Consider the following 27861-nt stretch of genomic DNA (forward strand, 5'->3'; position numbering starts at 1 on the left):
CAAACCGCTCTGTCGGTTCGATGTTTCTGACGTTGTCCCTTTGCAAATGGTCCCGATAAAAGAAAATACCCTTTAGTACCTCCTGACTGAACAGCTGAAATGCAAGGTTTACTCGCATTTTTTCGAATGCGTTTGGATGCACATGTGATTGCGTGATGTGTGGCATCACCTTCAATGTCACAGATTCTTTGTCCATTTTCCAGGCTTCCTCTATTACATAAGCATGAGCATATCCAGCTGGAATTTGTAAGCCTTTTCCAACAAAAGCATTCCGCACACACTTCACCAGGTGGGGGAAGTCCGATATGAAGTGGATACTTCTTTCTTTGTTTACAGGGTGGGGCACTTTACACTTGATTTCCTTGCAAGAAGCTGCACAGATGAGAAAGCAGAATCAGTAACTGATGAGCTAAACAGAACAAAACCTTTTAAGCAGTTTTAATGCAACAATCAACCTACCTTTGATGCCGAAGAGCTTCCACAGGCACCTGTTCCAGGGAGCTCCATCACTTGTCCAGAAATCGACAAAAAGACCCGATTTCTCGGCAAGTATCGTGGCTTCAAGAAGTATTTTGGAAAGCAATGGAGCTTTCACATTGCCTTTGGCAGCAAATATCCCGAGAATTTGTGTCCATTTTCCTGCAAATATAGACCATTGTATTGTGAGGAAAATAGTGTAAGTACTAGAAGCATGGTGTCAGTGAAAAGCATTTAAAGAAATCATCTGCTTCGTTCTCAAACATTTTAACTCCTGAACATACACAAGTAGTAACTTTTGTATAATAAAACACAATTGCGCAACCTTAATTGACTCACGCACCTTGAAATGGCTGGAACATTATCACGAGGCCATGATCACTGAGCACGGTCTTGCTGCTTTCGTCGCTAAATGGGCCGAGATCAACAAAACCACTAAGTTCACCAGAGCCCATCACGTTAATGTTCTCGGAGAGCTTTATCTCGTCGAACACAAGGCCCCCATGGCGACTAACTTCATCCATTTCATTTGTCTTCTTTCAAGTGCAGAGAATACGCTGTCATTAAACCCAAACGTGCTCTTAAATCCCTGCAAATACTTGTCCAGGCATGACTTGCTTGGCAAGGCCATAATCTCGTGCCGCCTGACATGTTCATACAGCTGTGGGCTCCTCATCCGCATGAGGATACATTCCAACACCCACAGCTGATCGAACCGCATGCCCCGGGTTGACTTTCTGGAAGCTGCCTCGAAACATGCCTTCACAGCAAGGCGCTGCTTTGGAGGAAGGCCTGCGATTTTATCCTCCAGCACAGTAGTTGGGATGGACTGCGTGAGTGCCCGGAGGTCTTCGACGGTCTTGTTGAGCTTAGACAGTTTTTTTTTGGCTCGGAATAAATCAAGGGATTTTCGCTTCCTTGCATTTATTTGTTTCAAAGTCGCTAGTCGCTTCTTACGCTGCCTGCTGAACTGGTTCAAGATGAGCTTTCTTGAGTATTTGCATCGTAGACAAGTGTTGCCATCGGTCGTCGTCACAGCACAGGTTTTCGAGAAGTATGCTTTTCCATACTGTGTATGTTGGCCAGGTGAGAGAGGTTCAATCTCAAAGCCGGGACAAAGTTGCAATTTATCTGCCTTCATCAACGCTGCGACGGCGTCCTCTTGACACTGCACATGAAATTCTTCAACTTTGATGTTTCTGCAGTGCAATGTGCAGATGTACCCAGCTGCTTCGGCGCAAGCCGAAAACGTTACGTGCTTGATCACGCGCACGTCACTTGGCTCCAAACTAATGTGCCACCCGAAGCACAGAGCGGCAGGATCGTTCATCAAAACAATTCTACAACAAGATGATGACGGCGGGACAATGTCACGAAACGGATGCGATGCGTGCGATTGCAGTTCTAATGTGCACCCTTCATCACTGACATCTGCAGGGTAGTTGTTTATTCCGTTACCTGATGCCATGCGCTTTGGTGGCGGACAGTTGTCCGCTAGGTTCCTTTCTTTCCTTTTCTGGGGAACAGGCCTCGTCATATAGGAAGGAGCATCAGGAAATATCGTCGGAACGGCATCATCGGTGAGCGCTGGCCGCTCGCGATCAATTTCCACAACCTTCCCGTCTATGACGTGCTTGAACGTCCTTTGGATGTAGCGTTCGTCGAAATGCCTTGAGCACACGACACAGGTTTCATCGAGAGCCTTGTCATCTCGCTTTATATTTCGAGCCCATTCTTGCAACCGATGAGGGTCGGACGGGGCGCGGAACAACGATACTTTTTCTTTCGAAGACTTGTAGCCACCTTTGCAGAGCGGCACGAAACACATGCGACCTTTTTTTGTCGGCATTATCACACGTGCTGCACAGATTTCACTTTTTCTCAACACTACGAGGCATCGAGAGTCGCACAAAAAAATCACGCTCAAATCGCCCGCGCGCACTTGCCAACTTGCTGGGCGAACGGCGCGGCTTGCATAGCGCGCCAAAAGCCGCACGCCTGGCAGCTGCAGCGCCACCTACGCTGAGCATCCAAACCGGTTTCACAGGGGCCCCTTGAAACGGCGGCCGTTCACGACACTAGGAAAACCTTCCAGCCTCTGTAGTATAATGATGAGCCCCTCATTGCTCTTCCGTTGTCTGTGCACACACACACGCACGCACACACATCGACGCAACTTTCGGCGCGAGAGCTCAACTTCAAGAATTAATTTCGCTTTAAACAAAAATTACCTCGATAAAAATTTCAGAAATGAAAGGCAATAAATTGTTCTATGGAACGCGCTATTGTTTGCATTTTTACTTAGGCCAGCTCAGGGTGAAAGCTGCATGTTCCGAATTATATTGAAAGCCAGAATCTATGCAAATGTCAATGAAAAAAAAATGTGGAGTGTTTTCTAAAAATTTGAATTTGTTAAAATTATTGTGCCTGGTTTCTTGCCTTTTCTAAGTATTCAAGCTGCGCTCACCTCACGAATAATTTTTTTTCGGCGAAAATACTTCAGGCATCGATTATACCGTATTATACGTACGCACGTTCGGATAAGTTTCCATGAATTTTTTTTCAACTAATTGGAGATGGTCGAGCGCAACGTCTGGGGCGTTAATTTGGCGTCGAATGACCCTAAAACATTTTCGTTAATTGTCAGCCGTAGTGTGCACGATGCCGCGTTTGTACAGTGGCTGCCATGTCTTAGATTATTGACGGCAGACGCAAAAATGCTCTCTTGCAACACCCTTGGTTTGAAATCTGGGGCTGAAAAAAAAAAACTATATACATGCTACATTTATGGAACGAAAGGAGGGGGGGGGGGGAGGCAGAGGGGCATGCACGTAGCCAAGGCGGCTGTGCTGGTGCTCAAACATCCCCTGCTCCCCCGAAATTTTAAAGATACTCGCTTTGAACTTGGTAGCCTGCAGCTAGGAACTCCCTTTTTTACACTTTTTTAGCGAGAAAACACTTGCACGCAAGGACTTCCTGTCGACACGCCTCGGTGGTGACGGAGGGACGGGGGGCGGGGGGGGGGGGGGGGGGGGATACGGGTGGTTGGATGGATGATAATGGATTTACCCTTTGTACCGGGCGGTAGCTTTCGCCACCTAGCCTATACTTCCCCCATTGTTGATTTATTTTTCCTTTCCCTTTCTTTCACTTTCGCTCCTACAATGTCTAGTCTGGCTATCCTTTTCCCCTCCAAATTCACCCCTCCCTTGATTTCCGCCACTAATCCTCCCACCTCCGCTTCGTCAATGTCACGCTTTTCCCATCCACTAGCCCGTCCCAAAAGATCTACGGGCTCTGGTTGCCAGACGGGGCGACCTAGTTAAGACAGGACAGCAGCTTGGGCATGTTGGTTATTCATTCTTGATGGAACAGCGCAAAACATCGCTTGTCTCTTGTCCCGATGTTTTGCGCTGTTCCATCAAGACCTAGTTAAGCCACTGTGTGTGTGTATTTGTTTATTTGTCGTCTTCGCTCTGTTCAGTTCTAAAGATTGTCGCTGCAATCCAAGCAGTCGACTTGCATAAATACAATCTCCGAGCAGCCACGGTGCTTACGAAGAAAGAGCTAGAACTTCATACCTGATGAAAAGGAGACGACTCAATTACTGTTAGCGGCGGCTGAATTTCTTTGGAGGAGAAATTCGAGGCCCGTGTACTGTGCGATGTCAGTGCACGTTAAAGAACCCCAGGTGGTCGAAATTTCCGGAGCCCTCCACTACGGCGTCTCTCATAGCCTTAGTCGCTTTGGGACGTCAAACCCCATAAACCAACCAACCAATCAATTACTGTTAGAGGTGCTCAAAGAGTTGACGATGACCACTATAACCACTTCCTACACCAAGTGAAAAAGGTTGCTGGCTGGCCCGAGGTTTACCGTGAATCTTTATGGACAGTATAATCTGGCGTGCTGTAAGTAGCGCAAATGTTCAAGCAGGCCGCCTTTGCAGGAAGGTTTCAGAAACCGGGACCACGAATCGGCGTGAGCGTGCGTCCCACCGGAGCTGTCCGCTGAGGCGCAGAGCCCCGACCACCAGGATGTCGAGCACTTGGAAGAGCACGAAGAAGGACAGGCCTAGGTACATGCCGTTCACACCACCAAGGTTGCCCAGCACACCGATCTCCTGGGGAAATGTGCGTTATGCACACGAGAGAGGAAATAATTTTAGGGGATATCAGGTGATGTTTTAGGTGATGTTTTAGGTGACGTTTTGAGGATGTGGAGTAGTTTCCCGTACTCACATCGTATTTCGGTACTGATCTTATGTGCTCGTAGGTGAGACTGTTGAAATAGAGGACCAGGCGAGCCGGTGGCCTACGTCAGGAAAAAAAAATAAAGCAAAAATAAGCTAAGTATGAGATGGAGAAGAGAATATTAAGCCTTTTCATCTTTTGGATAATTAGATTAGTGCCACCTAGTTTATAATGCGCACAACATCGACTTCTGTTATCCCCTTACACAAGTAAAGTTGTACGGCGGAAATGTTGCTCAACTCATTTCTTTCCCTGGTAACAAATCACAATAAATGGACGGTAGTGTATCTCCATGTTTTCTGTCCTCTATAGCGCTCAATAGAATGCAACATGTGACGAGAGATGTTTGAGCACGCCCTATAACCTGGTCCGCAGCGTGCTAATGGTACCGTGGTATATTCGGCAGTCGGGTCACCTTTGCGCTGTGGTGACCCCATGTGCACTGCTTTGAGCTTACTTAGCGCATGTAGCACTTCACTAGGAAAGGGACTCACTTGGCCACGAACTCATCTGATGGGTGACAAGAAAAACACACTCGGATTTCTAGTTTACTGCTTGTTCAAAGGAGCGCACGCTAGCACGCGTAAGAGAGAGGGCTTAAGAAACAACAAACAAAAATAGAGATGCACAGGGGCGTCCGCAGAACTTTTTCCAGGGAAGGGGGGCACCCGATGGCTGGGTATGGGGGAGGCGGTAGGTTAGCACCAAAAAGGAACTATTTGTGGTCTAAACTGCGCACATGAAACAAAAATTAGAAGCAGCAAATTAGTGCTAGGCTTGGAGAACAAATATCGGAATTTATTAATGAACAAAGAATTGAACTCAATAAGCAAAATCCGATAAGTTAATATCACCTAAGCGTGCTAATCAAGCTGTGTAGTTGTTTTCTACGAGTGCATAAATAATATCTGCAATTCCAAGGGGTTGCAACCGCCCCCCCCCCCCCCCCCCCCCTTTCCGGACGCCCACGGAGATGCACGTTGACAGTAAGCGTAAAGCACGCAACACAAGCCAAGGTGAGGAGTTAAAAAAAAAAAAAGGTTATGCGTGGAGGCTTGACTATGACGTCGCCGTTTTCGCATAGTTTCGTGTGCAGCAGAATAAAAACTCAGCGAGCATCATACCCGTGCTCCTTGGGCTGTCCCGTGATATCCTGCAATGAGGGTTGAAATCGGTAAGACAGCCGCACAAAAAAACGAGTTGCACAAGGATGATTTCTCAACAGGCATATCTTTTCACTCCTATCTCAACATACCGCTGACCATGGCGAAGTGAACGGCCGCCGCGCCGCTGCGGAAAGTGCTGACGCACTGTCAAGCCGCTGCTAAGAGCGGCGGCCGTTCACTTCGCCACGGCACGCGCCGCTGCGGAAAGTGCTGACGCACTGTCAAGCCGCTGCTGAGAGCGGCGGCCGTTCACTTCGCCACGGTCAGCGGGCATGCTCGGTTTGCTCGAAACGCCGTTGAGAGCGCTGCAATTTGGTAGCGCACGAGCGTGGTCACGTGGTATTTTTTCATATTTCGCGGGCTTTCTTGAAATTCCGTAAAAAAGGACCCCGTAGGAGATACGATGCTGCAGTAAACTGAATCGGTTGTTTATCAGCCTGCTCTACAACCTCACGTAACGGTCTTGGCACTAAAATGAATATTTGAAAATTTGCATAATTCAACTTCGTAAATTAACTAATTAAGCGCAATTAAAATATTATGAGGAGCGCCACATGAGGACGAACAATGTATCGTTGGTTTCAGCGGGCTGGAGCTTACCGCTTTTTTAAAATTCTTGGTTCAAGTTACGTGAAACACCCTGTATATACTATTCACAGGCCCCTACTATGTAAGGATTGTCCTTTATTTTAATGGTTGCTGGCCCGTTTACTTTGCTCTATCGAAGAACGCCTCATTTGTCCTATCAATGGTACTGGTGTTGAGTATTTATTATCGAAATGCTGCTTTACTGGCCAAAGTCAACTCAGCACTCCTTAGTTCACTGACTGCGAAACTAGGCACACTGATGGTTCCGATATGCATTTACAACCGTTTAGCACACCGCTGAAGATTCTGTGGTAATTTTTCCTCTTCTCAATAACGCATCATGATGAAAGTTCTTTCTAATGTCCTCATAACTGTCATGACATCTGCATTTCACTTTCTGTGCGCTAATTTCTAGACATGAAATGGAAAGAAGCAATTTTGTGTTTCTCTGAGAAACAAGTGATGCCGAAATCAATGATGCTGTCGAACCAATGAGATGTGTCAGGGAGTGGCAGGACGGATGAGAACAGAAATAACAAATTTATATTTTTGACCCCGCGTACTGCGAAGAAATAGCCGCTTAATATCATAAACATGCATGAGTGCCTTAACTACACTTTTCCTGCCTACTTAGGCAGCATTCAGTGCCGAGTTTGTTCCCCACTTGCCTTCTTTTGCACCCTCTGTTTCCTCTATACGGCGCCTTTGCTTACCTCTCTCAGAGCAGTAACTGTCGCATCGAGCTTGTATGAGATGTCCCTGCAAAGAAGGATGACACTCTACATGCACTGTCTTTGCGTCAGTGCCAAGTCACCCGTGACATTGTCTCAAAGCTGAATACAAAGCGAAGAGTTCTACTGCATTCAAGAGTTTTGCTCACGAAATGGCCACGCTGGGTTTCACTCACATACTGTGCATTCTTCAGCACGGTCAAACCGAACACACAAATGTAACAGTGCCGGTGCCTTCGTGCGACAGTAGTGCACATTCGCTACGTGCTCGTTTTTCGTCGCATGCATACTTCCAACACCGTGAGATGTCACCACTAAGCTTAGTGAATAAATCAAATTTAATTGGTGATCACACAAATGATGCAGATGCACAACGAATACAATGTTGATTCATAAATACATACGAAGACGATAACGCCAATGCAAATAAAGAAAAACTCTTCCGCGACTCTCGGTGGATCGTTTGATTGTGTTAGCAGCCAGTCGTTCGTTATATCCGAGACTGACACACTATAGTTTGTTATTCCTGAGGTGGTAACTTAAGTTCCTTACATTCGAGGGTAACACACGAACGCTCGTTATGTTCGAGGTTACCATATGGAAGTTCGATACCCAAAGTGGCATACTTAGGCTCGTTATATCCTATAGGGGACAAGCCACGCCACACATCATGTGTGATGGTGGTTGCAGTTTTCGCTGGCACACACTGTTCTAATGCTAAGGCATCATTAAAATCATCTGAACAGCTGTTACGGAAAAACTGTGGTATCATATTACAACAAAGTCACACTTAGATAAGCACTGCTTTTCCCGTGCTTTCATTGCTTGTCATCTCACACTGCGATCACCGTTGTATTGAACAAATAACCGCCTTGAACTTCTGTATTTAAGTAGGATTTGAAGTTCGATACAACGCCTATGTATGGCTACGGCAAATGTGACAACACGACTCTTATGCGAGACTTATTCCGTTCACTCTTTATGACAGACTGGGGAGAACTCGGCGCAAGCGTGTCTGTAGGCTCGTCGGAACCGCGGCCTGAAATCGAGCCGATAAGAAAAGGCTCAGCAGTGGAACGCGAATCCTGACTAGCAGCTGGACCATCTCAGAGTAGCCTCTTCCGAAAGGCGAGTAGCAGTTTACACTTCAGCCTGATAGACTGAAGAGGCAAGAAAATGCGGAATAAATGAGAGAAAAAAAGGATAAAAATATCGCAGTTCTTACCCAGTTCCCCAGTTACCCAGTATACCAGATAGATCCCATTTCTTACCAGCAGGCACGATGGCAGCTGCACTCTTTCTCAAGTTTCACGTTGGTCTCGATTGCGGAAACTTCGGAAGCGCACTCAAGCTCTGCACCAGAATGGAGTATTGTTAAAATCATATGTGAAATACCCACGATGTCTTTCGTGAGCTGAACCGAGGAGTGATGTCATGAGCACGCCATTTCGCTGTATTTCGTCTACTGCCATAATACTGGTCACAAGTGAAGCTTGAAGACAAGCTAAAATGGTTCATATTTAAATATTTTTAACGGTAAAAAGATAGAGAGAGCTCTTTAATAAAGAAATAGGCATTTTAGCCGGCGTGAATATTCGCTGGCTTACTGCTCTGCGTAGGGGAGGCAATAGGGGAGTAAAGATGGAAGAAGGGTGCCAGAAAAGAGTGCGGTCATTGAAGAGGGTTGTAACGCAATAGTTCACTGCATGATGGCTTCTTTGAACGAGACCGAAGTCATGTTCTGTGCATGTACAGCGAGGTGATCAAGCTTTCGGACAATTTAGAGTTAGTCTAAAACACCAATAGCCTGTGAACAGGGAAATAAGAATATCATTGCATGTCGCTGCTGTCTGTAGCAGCCTAAAGGACCTAATATAGGGTCTACTGTGAGTGGCATTTTAGTGACGAATGGCGCAAAAAAACACACGAAACACATAGGTACATGACAAGACGATGTGTTTCGTCTGTTTTTTTTTTTTGTTTTGTGCCACCAACTAGCCCAACAGCAAGTTCTCTTAAAGCTAGAGCGGGCTGTCCACGACCTCCGCAATGTCGTCACTACTAGTCTTTGTAGGTGCCACTCTTGAGAATGAACCATAAGTCTCTTTAGGGTCTGGTATTCAGATCTGTCGTGTAGACCTATCAGCGAACTAGGATAACTTTTGGTTCCCGCGCTGCGAGAACTTTTCAAACTTGTCGCATGGGCACTGTTAGTTAGGTTTTTCGATAAAATTATTTATTACAGTAATTGGTAATTTTTATGTTTACTTTTAATTATTTGCATGTTTCTACGCTATTTAGAATGAGTTCAAGGGAGCGGCTATCTGTAAGCCCGATGTAAAAAAAATGGAGATATATCTCTTATGCTACATCACTGTGTGCTCGCGCGTACGTTTTGCTTGTTTTCTGATAATTTCCTTTTCTTTCTTTAGTGCACGTAATGTAGAAACCCGTTGACCACGTTAGCGCCTCTGCCGTCTTTCTTGTGCTGTCTTTTTGTTCGCGCTAAGTACTACGAGAGTTTGGCACACCAGCTCACCCAAAACGAAGTTTTGCTGAAGCAGAGCATGCGGCGAAACTCACTCTTCTTTGTGCAGGTGCGGTACTTCTTCGCCAGAGTTTTGATCTGCGGCAGCTGGGCCGAGAGACATCTGCATTTCTCCACGATTTTCAACTGCAGGCACATGTTGAGGCAGTCCTGCTCGCGCCCAGAGTATGGAAGGAAATGAGGACAGAAGGTTATGTCCATCGGGCTCAGAAAATAAATGCCGAATTTCTAGCGATTCAGCTGACCTTACAAAAGATGCCTTGCAATGTAAAAGAGGTCATAATCCTTGCTGATAGCATTTCTGTCCTAACTGCGCTCGACGGCTCGAGGGGTCCGATCTTCTGAGCCATTCCCTAAGATTTTTCATTCCACCACATATTAATGAGGTGCGCTTTCACTGGATACCCGGTCATCGCAGCACTGATGCTTATGAGAAGACTGATTTTTTAGCAAAGTCTGCCTTTTGCAAACCTGTGGGGCCATTAATTTCGAACGCTGTGTACTTGACAATAGCCCGATTTCAGTGGTTCCTGCAACTGCACTCCTTCAGTCATGAGCCTATCCTTCTATATTTTCAGCATTTGGCATTCCATTGGAGTGTCCGCTTATGCAGTTCAAGGCAATGCGACGTGTCTATGCTCCTCTTGCAGTGAATAATACCGTGAGTGAATCTTTATTCGTGCCGATCGGGGTTCTTTCGGTCGAACCTTTGTGAATCATGTGGAGAAATTTAACCACTTGATCACTTTCTTCTCTCCTGTCAGTGGTTTCCTTCTCTGCGTAGAGTTCATCTGGAGATTCCCATCGCTCGATTAGGGCTTCCACTTTCTATTCCGGTCCTTCATTCATTTGGGGCAAGCGCCAGGCGATATGTCCTAAAATCAGTGGGTGCATCAGGGAGATTCCTTTGTTAGTTGTAATTATCTGCAAGCATTTCTTTCCATTACAACAAAATTTCACGTACGTTAATATTAACTGTCCGTAATGTCTGAATGTGCAAGGCAGCCTGGTCACTCCCCCACTGTGGGTATGTGTCATTCCTCCAGAGGCCAAAAACAAGAAATAAATGCTAATGAAGCTATCTGTACACCAGCGCAGACGTACTATCCACACGCACAGCAGACAAAGATCAGGACTCTGAATCGTGTAAGCCGTGTTGCTGCGCCCAGTGCTTCTGGAAGAGGCTTTAGTTCCACGCATACTACTCGGCTGGGAATTGAACATGTCTAGCCAATATTTTAGCCAAGACCTGGTGTCAGTATGGAGCGTATATTGCACCAGATTCGGCTGAGGCATAATTTCCCGCTCGAGTTTTAATAAAAAAATTTTTCTTCCCAGTCAGAGAGAGATTAGTAACAAATCAAAAAGCATCGTTTCGCGTGTTCGACTCGCTCTCATGTCATATGTATATCTGTCTAACGCATGGGACCACGTCACACAGAATACATGTGGGTATAATACAAAACTACGTACTGAATGAGCACATAAGATAAAAAAAAAAAAGAAATGAGCTGGCTAATGGCACAACGTCGCTTATGCTTTCACGCTTACGACATTTCATGGCGTTTACTGCCCGAGGAATTATTGACAGGTAATGTAGATGAAAGTTAGGTGGGCGGATGAGATTGAGAAGTTTGCGGGGGTACGGTGGCCGCAGCTGGCAAAGGACTGGGTTAATTGGAGATACATGGGAGAGGCCTTTGCCCTGCAGTGGGCGTAGTCAGGCTGCTGCTGCTGCTGATGATGATGTTTGCAGGATGGACAATGCACAGTTTGTGAATGGCGCTTTGAGTGCTGTCCGTACTTAAAAGGTTGCTCGGTCTGACGGCACACAGAGCAGTTCAGCTCAGTTGCGTCAGACATTGTCTCTATTGCCTACGCAAGCATAAATCATGCCAAAATGCATCGTGCTGTCTTGCTTGGATCTGACACTTGCTACTACAATGCTTCTGAACACCTGACTTCACGTACCTACCTATAGGGGAGGGTAAAAACAGCATTACCTCTCTCGTGTAAGCGCCATACATGTTATCCATGTATCCCAGCAGGGGAGGAGGCCATGAGTTTCGACACGGGTTGGCGTACGGTTCCGGCAGTCCCGTCTGCGCCAACTGCGTCCAAGTTTCAATTACGAGACTGCACAACATAGATTCACTGAGTACAAAATTTCCACGTACCGGCGGCGTCGAGACAGTGGGGAATAATAGAGGTGCATAACTATCAATATTAAAAAGAGTGGTGTTCTGCTGCGTATGCACGGATGGAGTTCGTTTGTGTGCCTTGCATTGGCATATAACTTGTGGGCTGATGGGTTCAGTAAAACTTCATGTATACTGGTACCAACAGAAGATTTCTTGTTCCGATGACACCGAAAAGTTGATGTGGTCAGTATTCAGCATGCATCATGTCTGCATGACGCGTCAACATAAAACTAAAAACTTGTTACAGAGACCAGGACAACCAGGGGTGGCGAATTATTGAAGACAAAATGCACTATGGCACATTTTGTTTAAAATCAATTTTTAGATTTAAAATCAGTTTTCCACCAGTAGGCTGCAACTGGTGCCACTGTCAAAAACTGCAGTGATGATCTACATTGCTAACACTAAATGTAGATACCTGGTTTGACCGAAGAGGTCTGCAATGAGGGATTTTGACAATAATTTAAACCTTACCACATCGATTCCGACGTACGTTGTGTAGCCCGGTGCAAGGTAGACGCTGTCACTGCACACAGAAGTCCTGCGCGAAAGAACAATGCGCAGTGCATTTTGCCTACCTTATTTATATTTCAAATAAAAATTCAACTTGTCCATATGCTTAGTTTTATGCAGGCACACCAGGGAGAGGTATCCCTGCCATGGCGTTTGTGATTATAATGATGCACATTAAAAGTTCTCGCGTCATGTTTGCTTTCAGGTCTGTATACGGCTATTTCCTTCCGTGTCGTGCCTTAGGAGATGCACAAGGGCAAATATGGACATTACCGCCAGGTTTTTCTTCTGCCCAAAGAGTGCACCCACAGGTTTGGTTAACGGCCATTTTCCTCATCTGTAGACAGAAAATAGATGGACCCGAAAGAAGGAGGGCTCCCCTCTCCACATAAGTACCGCAAGTACCTCAGCTATAAACAACATAAATCTGCGGAAGCCCAGTGGTGTTCACCCCGAAATAAGGAAAAATAAAGGAAGAGTGAGTGCTTTGTAACATTTTCTACCACCCTACAACCTTACCATGCGTCTACTCTCAAAATGAAACGCGAACAAGAGAACTGAAAAACCAACACAAAAAAATTGACAGACTATTGCGATAGTGGGTCACGCAAAATTTGAGCGCAGCTCTTCACGCACCACCTGCCACTGCTGGCAGGTTTCTTTTAGAGCTGCGCTCGGAAAGAAACATTAGCTCCTGGGGACGAAATACATGTAAGACTGATTAATCTTCGTGCTTGAAATTCTACTTGAAATTAACATGCGGTAGTTTTGATTTTCCCTAGGCTAAGATAGTCTCATTTTCCCATTCATATTTCGAATGCCTTGTTCGCGTTTCATTTGTTGACGATAGTACGCCTTCTCATGGGGTCTCGTCTGGGTCCCATGACGACATACGGCACATTCTCAGGACCACCCATTTTCCTTTCTGCGTGTTCCTAATGGCGGAAGCCCGCCTGGTCAGTAGCATCTTCTTCAAGAAGCAGGTGAACGCCAGAATCTTCTCTAACGACATTCTACGCCGACGCTGGCAAATTCGATGCCGTGATAAAAAACCTCGCAGAAAGGTGCTTGCGCAACTATCACTTTAAAGCTGCTAAAATCTCCCCCCCCCCCAAAAAAAAAAAAAAAAAACTCCTGCTGTAACAGTGTTGGCTAGGATCATCTCCTGGTCTACATTCTCACTATACAATCAGAAAGCCATAGGCGTAACAATAAAACTACTACCCCTCCCATCGTCTTCTGACCGGCTTGGCTTACCGAGTACCAGCTGCGTGAACCATTACGATGTAGCCCGCCTGGTAGGACGTGGGCAAGTACTCGTGTAGCTCCAGGTTCAGTGTCATTACCAGACCTGTCATACCAGGAAGAAAGCGGGGCATAAGGAGTGCGGACCCTACATCCTTCTCCCACTGCACAATGGTCGCGGCCAGGACAACCAGACGAAACTCAAAGCTAAGAAAACTGTTACACACGCACAGACTTCGTCTATATGTGAACTGTCTTGAGATAACCGTTGCTCATCCAAGTTTGAATGACTGAGCGAAGGTCTCGCCAGCTCTTTTGGGCTCTCCTGTCAAGAAATGCTCATTTATCACATTTTGCATTCAAGTAAAGGAGCAAACAAATGAGCGCTTGGGCTCCTACAAAAGAGTCACAGAATAAGTAAATTGCTTTGGCGATTTCTCATTGTCTTCCTTAGAACACCCCACTGTTCTCTGCTGTGCATACCAGTACAGCTATCTTCCACAGAAGTTGCGGAGCAAATAGGAACGTATGAGACCTCAACTAATAATCTGTAAGAACTTCAACATAGAGAAAAATGCTTTTCAGGATTCTAAATTTCACACTTAGCGCAAATATGCTGCGTATTTGCAAGGCTTTACCGTCATAAGGTGAGGACAGGGCGTTGTACTCGAGCCGCTCTTTTTTACCACACTGGAAGCAGAAGCAGTTGCCGAACAAGGCGCTGGTGACCCAGCGATATTGCCTGCAAATGAACAGAAGTATACTTGAGAGCTACAATAGGTTAATGCAGTGCGGGAAGACTCGTAGCGTTTACCGCATCAATGTGAGGGATGATGACCTGTTGCCTCAGCGTCTTTGTACAGCCTTCAAAAAAACTGCCAATCGGGAGAGTGGTACATGTCACTGTAAAAAACCAGCGCAATCACCACCATGCAGAGATATGAACTATTGATGACATCTAGACCATCGAGTGAAGGTTCCTGAAATGCTGAATAATATGTATGCCCCCAGAAACCAATCAGACCCCACCAATGCGCTATTTCATATTTTCTCAAGAGCAAGATTACACTGCCAAGGATGTTTTGGATTTAGAAAAAAATAAGGATATTGCGAGTCGGAAAGAAGAGTAGAATGCAAATATGTAACCCCTGGACGGAGGGAAATATGTCACGAAAACTACGAAAGAATAAAATAAAAATAAAACACGTGTTGGGAAGGGTATGGTAGAGAGAGGGTGTGGTAGATGGTCCTTGGCGATCATAAAATGAACAAGGGAGGGGAAAACCTCAGGTTGCTTGAGCCAACGTTTCGACAAGGGGACTTGTCTTCGTCTGGGAAGGGGTTTGTTTAGACGAGCCAGGGAAACGGGAGCAGCAGGACGGCAGTTCCAGGGCAGCTATAATTTGGACACTGTGTTCCATCGAACGATCACAATGCAGCATTATTGAACGTCCATCTTCCTCTTTACATACGCCGAAAGTACAAGCGTAGCAGTAAAATGGGACGCGACATAACCATACAACATAAGACATAAGAAAACAGAAAAAAATCAATCAAAATAAAATGAAATGCAACGTATTTAGCTCTTACTACTGCAAGAACTAATGAAGGAAGTGAGAGAGGTGTACTTGAGGGAAATGCGGAGATGTCGTCCTGTCCTGAGGGATCGTTATAAGGCCAGCGACTCTAAAGGAAGAGGAGAATAAAATGGTTATAGTGGGCGAGCATGTGGACAGGAGAGATGCTAATATGGACGAACGCAGCATGTGCCTTCCTAAACGCAATCGCGAGTCGAGGCCAGCGCTGCGCAATAAACGAGAGCGCCCGCATTGTCAGCCAACTTTCCAAGTCTAGACCAAGTGTGGGCCAAGTCTTCTCAAGCGTGCCAAGTTCACCGCTGAGCCAAGCGTTCAGTGCTAGGTCCTCAGAGACCGGCCATCTCTCGAAAAGCTCAAAGGAAGCGCTCAACGCCAGTCTTTCGCACGCATAGTCAGGGAATATTACGATTACATGGTCGATATATCTCAGTGGTGTGACAGGAAGCGCAGTCTGAAGATTGCGCGAGTCCGATTAAATGAGGTACCACTGCGTGAGAGCAACGCACAATCTCAGTAGGATGGTAAATGTCATGGATTGAACTAGCCTTTGAAGACTGCTATGAAGTGTGTCTCTTTGGTGTCTCGCTGTCTCACTGACCATAAAACCGCAAAGTAGACAGGTGGTGACCGACACCGAAAACGGCACTATTCCTACACCGTTGATGAGGGCACTCGTTGCTTTTCCGTCGCCATGCTCATTTTCTTGCAGTCTGCAGTGTACCGGAACCGCCAGAAACGATGTCAGGTTTGAAGTCCGCGACAAGGCTTTTTAAGGTGGCTCCTGTCATTCGTCGTCACGGCAATAAAGGAATATAAAAGAAGTATACGAGCTGTTTGTTTGTTGGGGTTTAACGTCCCAAAGCGATCGCTATGAGGGTTGCCGTAGTGCAGGGCTCCGGAAATTTTGACCACCTGGGGTTTTTCAACGTGCACTGACATCGCACAGTACACGGACCTCTAGAATTTCGCCTCCATAGAAATTCGGCCACCACAGCCAGGATCGATCCCGCGTCTTTCGGGCCTGCAGCCAAGTGCCGTAACCACTGAGCTACCGCGGCGGGGTTATTCGCGCTGTATAGAATGGGTTAATTGGTTTCATGGAGTTATATGTTATGTATGTGTTATTAACCTTCAGTTGATAGCCCAGTGGTCATGTGCCCTTTTGTGTCTCTTGTCGTTTGAGCTATATATGTGTCATGTTCCGATTAAACAAACGCTGCAGGAAAGAATTAAGCTAGTTGCGACAGCACACATTCTCAGATCGTGACGACTGTAGCATCAATAAGCCTGACTCTAGAGCTGCCAGCGTAAGTGAGAAGGCCGTGCATCGGCATGCGACCACACTGTAATTGAGGGTTATAGGCTACGAGGAACGCTGTAGTGGAGGGCGCCAAAATAACTTAGACCACCTGAGGTTCTTTCCTGTGCGCTGACATCGCGCAACACACGGGCGTTTTTGTATTTTGTCTCCATCGAAATACGGCCGCCCCAACCGGGATCGAACCCGCGACCTTGGGATCAGCAGCCGAACGCCAAAGCCACTGCGCCACAGCGATTCGTGGCTCAAATGCATCGCCATAGATTTTGAGCCAAAGAGAAAGGAAGATGGACAGAAGAGGCTATGACACCACTTCTTTTTTTTTTTTTTCAAGCTGGAAGAGATCTCATCTCCTCATAGCAACTGCGACGCCATTCTTGGCATTTGCTCCCCCCGTCATGTTTGGCATTTGCTCCATTTGCATTTGCATTTTGGCATTTTTGGCATTTGCTCCCAAGAGCACCCGGACGAAATTCCCGCCAGAACCCCGGCCGTATAACGCCGCTTCTCGTCTGGGCAAGGTGTCCTCACTCTTTTACATGCCCTCTCTTTTTTGCCTCCCTCTGGATCTGCCACCGGAAGCGCCACAGCCGCTCCTGCCATACCAATGAGTTCTCTGCAACTACAGCGCAATGTGTGGCCGTTGCTTAAAGCACCCGGACAAGATGGCCTCCAGAACCTCGTGACTTCCGCTGCGATTTTCTCCCCGGTAGCGGTAATGTAAAAGTCTTCCTTTTATTTTCCTTTCCCCATTAATTCTTGGCAGAACCATGTAGGCGCCGTGGGTCAATGGCAGAACGTCCTTCCACAAGCCCAAAGACCACAAGTTCGAACGTTGTGATGCGTCGTCTTTTGGCCTCACATTATTTGGGTAGATTATATTCATCGAACGGCTTAAGAAAGTTGGTGAGCGTTACAACGTTAACGTTTTTTTCTCCGCGCCGAACAAGCTCAGCACAATTAGTCGCGCGATAGAAAAAAAGCCCGCCGAAAAAGAAAACGCAAGCATGCGCAGAAAATATGAGATAAAACATGTGACTCCGTCGGTCGCCTGTTAGCGAAACGTGGTGTATAAGATCCCTGTGTCGTGCGGGGTTGTGTACATCGGTCAAACCAGCCGTTGCATCAATACGCGCCCCGCAGGACACCGCGCAGCGTTGAAAATAGCTCAGGTACTCGCCTTGCATGCCATGTGTGTAAACATCGTGAAACATAAAACCTGTGCAGCCCCCATGGAGCGAACCTTTGTAACTTTTGCACATCATGATCAGAAGACCTGGGAGATTGTAGAAGCCTACAATATTGCCAAGACAATATATTACAACATTTTCAGCGAGCCATCCATTGAATTGACGGGGAGAGGCATTTCCTTTTTAGATGATAACACTTAATCTTCGGTTTTTGTTTTTGTTGTTCCATGGTATTTCGTTGTACTGGTTTTTCTTGGCCCGCATTAATACCTACACTGTTAGCAAAAAAACACCCAAAAGGGAGTAAATGGCTTGTCCTCTAACGCACACCCAAAAGGAGGTTTTTTTACTCCATATGTATGGTGTTTTTTTATCTACTCCCTTATATAAGGGAGTTATTTTGGAGTATAAAGGGCGCTATTTTGGAGTGAAAAGGGAGTAAATTTTTTAGTACCCACAGAAATGGAGCCCAAAAATGGCGTCATGTTTATCCTCATTCAGGTTCACTCTTACAGCAGTGACAGCGGCGGAAACGGGCAGTAGCTCTGCGGGCCGCCGGCAACCCAACTTGGGAAACTGCGCTGCCCCAGACCCCGCGTCACGCATTCTTTCCGCCGTCTGCTAGCCCAGCGGCGGCGTACGCGGCAGGAGCCGTCTGCTTGTCGTCTCCTTTTGCTGTACGAGCTCGTTACGTTGGCCATGTTCGCAGATAAAGGGATGTAACCTTATAATCAGTAGTCCAAAACTGAAAAAGAGAGGCTGGGTAGTTTTCACGGTCATGCACCACGCTATATTTGACCCAAAACCAGAGCAGAAAAGATGAAAATACACCTGATGGTAGTTTGGAATGGCAGTGTTTGTTTTCATATTCACTTCATTAAGGCTTGGATTTTAAACATGGCTGAGGAAAAATGTGGCCTCATGAGCTCAATCAAGAGCTCAGCGTTGACACTATGTTCTATCACAGTTCCCTGTTCATGCAACACATAATCTGCTGCAACACAATGCGAGGACCACACTGAAAAAAGCCTGTGAGAATTAGGCCTAAGCGGGGGCTGTAACGGGGTGGCGATACAAACCAAGGAAAGTTAGGTATGGTTAGAGCACTGGAGGCTTCACAGGAGCAGTTCAATTATGTACCGTACTGTAGCGGAAAACGGCGACAAGCCGATATCTTGTACCGCGGCTGGCGCCCATGAAGGAGAAGAAGTCAGCAGAGATCCGGCGACGATGGTAACCAAGCGGCCTTCACTCACCGCCGTTATGAGACGACTGACCAGAAGCAGACGAGACGCTAGGTGGCGGGGCGGATTGCTCAAAATGGTGTTTTTTTACTCAATTTCGGCACTGGTGGAGTATTTGTCACAATTAACTCCCTTTCTAGATTGGAGTAAATGCTGGTAAATCCTCATTTTTACTCCCTTATTCCTCATGGGAGTAAAATAGAGGACAGTCCACCTTTTTACTCCCCACTCATGGAGTAAATGTTTTCACAAATGGAGTAAAAAGGGTGCCCGCCACTCCTTTTACTCCCTTTTGGGTATATTTTTGTTTACAGTGTAGCGATAGAATAAACGCCCCTGTTGCTAGTAAGCGCTTATATTGTGTGCCTTCCTCACGTTTGTTGTCTTTTTCGCAGTGTGCTATCCATTAAAATGAACCAATATCAACATGCCCAACTTTTCGTCTTGCTCAGAGTTCTAAAATTTACCCCAACGGTGGGCTTACGGCAGTGTCCCTCCTTCATTGACAGCGTCATTGATCTCGTGTCTGCAGTTCAGCAACAGAAACGCCTGAAGAGCGTGTCCATAATTTTTTTTTCTCGATGTCAAAGACGCGTACAACAACGTGATTCATGAAGCCATCTTTTATGCGCTGGATGCTGCTGGAACCGGCGGTCGGGTTACTATGTGGATAGAAAGTTATCTGGTCAAAATGTCATTTTTTCTTCTGGTGTGAAGATCACCCGACACCTGTGCATTACACCCACCGGGGCGTACCCCGGGGCGGAGTTCTCAGCCATACCTTATTTAATCTTGAACTTATCGCCCTCCCAGAAACCCTACCAAATACTGTCCACATCTCTGTATACGCAGATGACGTCTGCATTTGGGCCTCCTGTATTGACGCGACTCCAGGTACGTGCAATACTTCAGTGGGCAGCAGCTATAATTTCTTCCTATCTCTAAAAGCAAGGTATGAGCTTAGAAGTTGGCGTTAGCGGCATTTACACGCAAATATACATGTAGGACCCCATATCCGGTATCCATCAACGATCCTACGATCTCCTATTGTACATCTCATCTCTTTTTATCAGTTTTAATAGACCGGAATCTATCATATGGAACCCGCATTGCATCTTTCATCGGAAAAATTTAACCTCTATTGCTCACCTACTCATATTTTTTGGCAAAAAAATCACTGGGCTCATCGGCGAAGTCAATGCTGGAGCTGTACAGAGCCCTATTCTTGGGATTTTTGCGGTAATGTATAACCCTTTCTTTCAAGCACGTGCAAGACGAATTTGCATGCCCTCTAGACCATACAATGTCAGGCAGTTTGCACATGCTTGGGTCTCTCTTGCAGCACATCAACAGTTGCAACCATCGCACTTGTCAAGGACCATCCTCTTTCGACGTATGTGAACCCTTGTGCTGTTGTCACACTGCGAATGTACTACGTCATCGTACAACGATTCCTTTGCATCCCATCGTGCCGGCGGCGATACAAAGACCGCACGCAGCTTTCAAAACGTTACAGCAGCCCACCTGTCGTCCATCCCATCACAGTTCACCCAGGCGGCACGACCTTCCTCTGCGCTGTGGTTTCTGCGGGATCCATGCGCGCGCATTACAGTTCCGGTGATAGCGATAAAATCTCACTTATCAGTCAGATACTTCACGCCGAGATACTTCACTCTTACTTCACGCGGAGTATAAGGACCTTACTTACTTAAATACAGACGGCTTGGCCTTGTTTACTAGCTAAGCCCGCGCCGGAGTGATTCTGGCTAGATAGGCCAGCATTAGCCAAATTTCGCATAGAACAAACTCTACCGGGACAAAATTGGCCGCCCTTCGTGCGGCTATGCAGTACATCAGTCCACAAATGCCCCACGAATGGGCTGTGTTCTGCGATTCTAAAAGTGCCCTATTAATGTCTCAAATATGCTTTACTCTATGGCGACGACAGGCAGTTAGTTAGTAGCGGAGATAAGACGTCTACAATACAACAAAGAAAAACTGCGCAAAAAGGACGGGGCAAGAGAGAAGAAGAACCACACGGGACAAACGCAGACTAACAACTAACAACGCAGTGGTTAGTCTGCGTTTGTCCCGTGTGGTTCTTGTTCTCACTTGTGCCGTCCTTTTTGCGCAGTTTTCCTTTGTTATATTGTCATACCAACTAGCCCCTCACCCCACTCTTCTAGATTTCATGTCGACAACATCACGGAAAAAGGTTCACGACAGCATTTTCCATCGGGTACGAGGTCACAGCGGCACTGTCGAAAACGACTTAGCTGCCGATGCAGCTAGTTCGGCCCACGGTAGTGTCAGCATTGTCTGGATACCACTTACAAGAGCCGCCACAGTGAATCATCTGCGAGTGCTTGCCCGAAACGTGACTTTAGCGTCGTGGTCTACCCCAGGAGGCAAGGCATGCTGTTTGCACCACTTCGACCCCTTAAGGCCATTGAATATACCTTTCGGCCTCTCCCTATGCTACGCTACGCTAATGTGTAGCCTGTGGCTGGAAGTGGCGTTTAGAAATGCGTATACTCCCAACTAGTCGGAATGGCAGACTTTCGAGCGTACGGGAACTGCGGGTGCGATGAGGCGACTGGGCACCTACTTTGTGGCTGTCCTCGGTTTGAGCGTAAGCGTGTTCTTCTGGCTGGAACTCCGCTCCGCCGCTTTGATCCTCGTCCTCTATGGTCCGCTTCATGTACGCTATGTTTTCCCGGGAACGGATATGAAATCCCAGTGCGTCCATAATGAATAAAGAGGAACAAAAACAATCACCTTAGACTCAACATTTTAACAGCGCTGTGCGCATGGAAGGAAGAATCAAGTGGTGCTTTTCAAGGGAAGACGTTGAAAATGCCGAATGAGCTTCATGCTCCCGGCGCGTTGGTTGCACGCAGAGGCTGCTTCTCGGCGGCAGGAAGAGTGCCTGAAACAGCGAGTTGGTTTAGAACGAATTTTCTTCCAAGTGATAGAACCACAGCGGATATCCACCCCGCCGCGGAGGCTCAGTGGTAAGCGGCTCTTGAGCCCCGGGACGCAAGGGGAACCTTGGCTTCGACGGTCGCATTTCGATGGAAGGGAAACCTAATGACCCCGTGTACTCTGAGATGGCAGATGGCAGCGCACGTTAAAGAAGGCTGTCGCTTTAGGACGTTAAAACCATACCATACCATACCATATCATACCATACCATACCATACCATACCATACCATACCATACCATACCATACCATACCATACCATACCATACCATACCATACCATACCATACCATACCATACCATACCTTACCATACCATACCATACCATACCATACCATACCATACCATACCATACCATACCATACCATACCATACCATACCATACTAATAAACATACTAACTGCAAATATGGTCAGATTGCAAACAAATATCGTCAAAATGTTGCGAATCATGATCAGAGGTCCTTCCACAGCCTGACTTTATGCCGCTAAATCGCGTTCAAGCACTTTAGAGCCTCACACCTCTTTGACCATCGAAGGTGACAAATCATCGTCAAACATTCTTGGATAAAAATTTTGAATATTGGAAAATTGTAAGCCACTGTTACGGAGATACCGAAGGTAATGGTCCATTCTTCCGATGTTTAGCAGAATGTTTCTTTTAAAGTTTTTCCATCGCTCGCATGGAGCAGTTAAAACTGCCATAGATAACCAATGGGGAACAATTTCGACGATGGCAGAAACGTTAGCAGCAAAAAAAAAAAATGCATGCCTGCTGACGGGAGATCTGCGGATGTATGAATTGTTATTGAGAAATGTTACAATGTATGAAGAAAATTGCGTTCATGATCTCTTCCCTGATCTACATTTCCAACAGCAGAATGGTTAAAATGCAATAAAAACTCTGTCGTGTGAGCATTGCACTCGCGTGCGTGTGTCCTCTGGACTGATGGAAACAGCCTCTCACGTCTCGTCGCTGCAGTTCTGTGCGTGGTAGGTGCAGTCGAGGACGAGGTCTTCGAACTGATGGCCGAGCGTCTTGAGCCACTCTCGGTTGCCCGCCTTCCGCTGGGCGATCCAGTCCGAGAGGCGCTGCTGAAGCTTCAGGTCGTCCGTGTTGGCCTGCACACGACGCGAGCTTTGTAAGACGGGACGGTTGAGAGACTTTGGGCAAAGGAAGTAAGGCTGTATGCTGGAATCATCAGGAGAAGGGGGCAGGGGGCAGCGCAGACCAGGGCATGGATTTTGAGTATACTAGGCAGCATACCTTTAGCGTTTGGAACGCCATTTTGGTACACTGTTGAGTGGACACCTTTGAAAGATAGAGATGAAAGCAGTGCAACTAACTAAGGGTATGAAAGACGCTTATAACATATAGGACAGCGCTCAGCTTGTCTTACGTGTGTCTTTCATGTCCTCGTTTAGTTGCGCTGGTTTCATCTGAATCTTTTAATGAACCAACTAGCCCAAACCGAAATTTCTGTTTTAAAGCACCATTGAGGCAGCTTGCAAGCATTGCACGCGCTTACAGTACTGTAATACAACAATGCAGTGACGGTTAAAGCTATACCTGGTCCCTTGAAATTTATTTTCATTACATCCGGCAAAGCGCGGCAAAATCCCTACCGCTGGTTATGTCTAAGTATCATAACGACCCTGTCACGTTGCGACAGCAAGCGCAGCATGCTGTTAAGCGAACATGGGTGGTGGTTGAGCTCTAGCGAGCAAAGGCGCCTTAGAAGAAAACGACTGCCTCACTGCAGCTTCGCCTTCGATCGTTAACAGAAACCAATTCATCCCATCTTTTCCTCTCCTGGTGGAATTTATTACGGGCGTACTGCCAACATTGTAAGCTGGAGTGATGGAATTGCATGCATAGCTTCCAGTTCGAGCACTGTTAAAGCTACTTTACTGTTTATGCTTTGAATAGGTCATATGCAGTACACGCGCTGCATTTAGGTTCTTTTCTTAACGGTTCTCCACTTACCGAACTAGCTGTAGATTTATTTACGCCTGGGACCCTAGGACGCCTCCCTACCGACATGGCCCTGTCCGGCGCGAACTGTGCCAAAAGAGTTCGTCATGTTGTCCTGCTGTTCGTATTGGTATCGACTGGCGCCATCTGTCGGCATCCGGCTCTGTGATGCTCGCCGTTGTTGTATCCCTTTCAGAAACTGACGCCAAGAAGTGGAGGCATCGTATACGCTCGTCCGTGACATACCTCGTGGACACCTCATACGAATTCAGCACTAAAGAGGAAACCAATACCTTTAATAGCATCACAGACATTCAGAAAAAGAACAAAAGGATCTATCCTCCTCCGGATAGATCGCTTAGCTCCGCTGAGGCCTATGACTGGAGAAGACTCCAAGCTAGAAACTTCGCATCCCCGCTCTGGAGGAGCTGGACAGGAGGTGACACGAGGGAGGATGCGGAGGTGTGCGAGTTCTGCGGGCATACCGCTACACTCGAACACATACTATGGAGATGCCCCAGTGCCCCAGGGTATGGCAGAATCAATAATGCAGAGGAATGGGAGACCATACTCAGAAGTGCCGACCTTAGCATACAACGATACGCTACCCGCCTGGCAGCAGAAGCTGCGCGACTATACCGTTGCTAGTCTTCCAGCTGCGACGCTGCCCCTCCCCGGACGCCTGCGTGCGGACCCGGAGGGGCACGGGTCTTCTTCTGGCGGAAATAAAGTTTCTTCACTCACACTCGAACCCTTACCGTGTATCTCAACGCAAACCAAATGGCATTCTGGTTCTGGTTGGACTCGGATCTGGGAGGCTTGATGCTAAAGGCAGGATACAATTCTGCTCGTACGGTTGCCGCTCCCAATCTTCGGACGCGCTACACGTGGCACTTGCGCTATAACAAGACGCCCGCCTCTTGGGCCACGCTTCACACGGATACCTTCGAAAGTAGAAGGCGAAGCCGCCGCTGTAACTGTTTTGGTACAGCAAAATAATAAAATGGTAAATTGGTTTTTGAGAAAAGGAAATGGTGCAGTATCTGTCTCATATATCTCGGCGGACACCTGAACCGCGCCGTAAGGGAAGGGGAAGGTGGGAGTGAAAGAAGAAAGATAAGAAAGCACTGCACGAGAAATGGGAAAGTCAAAGGTTCGGATCATGGCGGCGGCTTGTGATTGTCTTTTCGTCTACTTTCTTCTAAATTATCTCACACCTAAAGAAGTTTTTCGACTAGTCTTTTTCATCAACAAAAAGCAATAATAATAAGAAATAAAGTAACTTTTTTTTCTATGCATTTCGCGGCCTCAGAGACAGCTGGATCCGTTCTCACCCATATATATGAGCCAACAAGCTCTTCAACTCCACTATACTTCCACAAAGCTAGGTTTTGGGCCAGTTGGTCCGACATACTTGTTGGGAAAATCACAACTCCAAGCAGGACGAAGACGAGAACTGCACAGTACGAGCGGTAAACCTATTCTTGTACGCTCAAGTGGAATTAAATGTGTTTTCGGTTAAAAAAGCGAACAGACATCGAAACGATTTTTTTTTTGTGCTCTTGCTCTCTCAATCTTTATTTTGCCTGATATTTACAACAGGAGACATTAGGCGTTCTATTCGATATTCCTAATATTCAATTTTGATTCCATTAAACATTTCGCTGTTCTCCCCTCCCGTGTGCTGTGCGATGTCAGTGCACGTTAAAGATCCTCAGGTGGTCGAAATTATTCCGGAGACCTCCACTACGGCACCTCTTTCCCTCTTTCTTCTTTCACTTCCACCTTCCTCCCTTTCCTTACGGCGCGGTTCAGGTGTCCGCCAAGATATGTGACAGATACTGCGCCATTTCCTTTCCTCAAAAACCAATTTACCAGTTTACCCCTCCCAAATAATTGTTTTACTGCGGTCACTGCGTCAGAACGCAGGCAATCGTCGTTACCGTCAACAGCTAGGTTCATCCACTGCAAGACAAAGGTCTATCCCAGTGATCTGCGATTACTCCGTTCAGCACAAGGCATACTTAGATGCAAGCTTCTTCATTTCATCTCCCATCTGATCATCTGGCGCCGCCGGGCTATGTTTTCCTTGCGTTTTAAATCCACTACGCAAACTATATAGGACCTTCGGTTGCCTTCCCTTCCCACTGAGCGCCCCACCTAAGTCAGTTTCGTACTCTTAATTTCTCCTAGAACATAGTCCAGCGTATATACTTCTCTGAATGTCTGTCCCTCTCCGCAGAGGCGCTCCTCCAGCTCCGGCTCCATATCCCTCTCTGTCGGATCGAGAGCGCACAGTGCGGACCTTCGAAACGGGTTCACGTTGCACACGGTGACGTCGGGCATCTCGAAGGACTCGTTGGTGTTGTACTCGAAGGCGACGGTCACGCTGTACGTGAAGTACTCGCTCAAGATGGCGGTCGTCTCGCTGACGGTGTAGTAGAGCAGCGTGACCAGCGCCGCGGCCCACAGGAGTCGGCGCACTCTGCCGCCCTCGACCAGGGCCTCGGCGCCCGGAAGACCGGAGTCTCGAGCACGCTGACCATACACGCGACCGCACGTGAGCCAAAAGCTGTCCTCTCGGTTGAAATCGCCTGTCATTGTTGGCTCAGGGACCTGAAAAGGTGATGTTGCAGTAATCACTGATCACCTCATTCTGTCTTCATGTTAGCTGGTCACATATTTGTTAGTTAGATGAAGCAATCGTAATAATAACCATAAGAAAACACTGGCTTATTATTTTCTTTGCGCAAATGCGTTACATCGACAAGAAACGGATCTGTGTTGTCAACAAGTCACAAATGGTCACAAACGTGACCTGCGAGCCTCTATGGGCCGCCGCTAACTCATTTTTTTTTTTTTTTTACAGGGTAGTATTGCTGTACTAGACGTGGTTGCTGAGACAAAGATTTTTATTTTATGCTACCTTCGCCACAAGTTTTTAAGACTAAACTGGAAAATTCACTGAATCGGTGTATTTTCCTTGTAACAAGGATAGACTCCACGTTTACTTGCAACTTCTGATACCTAATTCTTCATAACTTTCGTGTACGATTTTGATAGCAGCAATAGACGTACCCAGCTGAAAGCTGAAGCGAGTTTATGGCAAGGTCACCTAACATATTTTCTTTTGTATAGCGAAAGGGCTGCCAGATACCAATAACAGGAAGCTATTTGTGTTGTCTTCCATTTAGACTTGTAACAAGCGAGCATAAATATCATGTTCACATATCTCGGAAAAGTGCGATCAGCCCCGACGCAATTCCTTTCTTTAAAACATTAAAACACGCAGGAAGAATAAACGACGATGCTTACCTGCCCGATTAAGCAAGAGACGCCAGAAGAAACAGAAGAGGGTGCTTACAGAATTCCCCGAGCCTGAGTGCACGTTGGATACTCGTGCACCGAAGAAAATGGCCAAAGAGATGCCAACAACCTACATGTAACGGCGCACCTTAGTGAGTAATAAGGGGTCCACAGAGTGAGGCTCACTTTGAAATGTTTCGGCTTTTAAGCTTAGACATGCACGCGCTTTCCCATTCTTCGTTAATGATTACTGTCACGCTAAGTTATACTAAAAGATCACTGTTAATTGTTGGTTCTTGTTAACCGCCGCAGGCGACCGTGTATGGCCACACTGCAGAATCGATTGCGTCCTCTTTTTTTTTTTTTTTGATGAACAGCGCCGGAGTAACGATACTGACCTTGCGCCCTCTACTGTGGTCGCTCACGCCCTCGCAGCTGAATCCATAAAGTGACCCATTTTCACGCCGGAAGTGTCGAGCGGATGCGGAACCCTGGGCGCGAACCGGAAGCAGCTCAGGGGCATGAT

General features: G+C 46.8%; 1 protein-coding gene across 1 annotated transcript; it reads right to left on the bottom strand.

The window, feature by feature from the left end:
- Nucleotides 1–4376: 4376 nt before the first annotated feature.
- LOC149371163 (acid-sensing ion channel 4-B-like) lies at nucleotides 4377–27861 on the bottom strand. The gene is made up of 13 exons (XM_089584934.1): nucleotides 27734–27861; nucleotides 26244–26645; nucleotides 23022–23176; nucleotides 14361–14464; nucleotides 13735–13828; nucleotides 12439–12505; nucleotides 11767–11874; nucleotides 9799–9913; nucleotides 8487–8568; nucleotides 7198–7243; nucleotides 5855–5883; nucleotides 4719–4791; nucleotides 4377–4600 (listed from the first exon to the last, which is right to left on the bottom strand). Exons 2-13 carry the CDS (start codon nucleotides 26628–26630, stop codon nucleotides 4406–4408), a joined length of 1455 nt encoding a protein of 484 aa, XP_089441060.1. The 5' UTR covers nucleotides 26631–26645; nucleotides 27734–27861; the 3' UTR covers nucleotides 4377–4405.

This window comes from Amblyomma mixtum, chromosome 1 (assembly GCF_055824585.1).
Source record: "Amblyomma mixtum isolate Tamu chromosome 1, ASM5582458v1, whole genome shotgun sequence".
Taxonomy (NCBI): Eukaryota; Metazoa; Arthropoda; class Arachnida; order Ixodida; family Ixodidae; genus Amblyomma; species Amblyomma mixtum.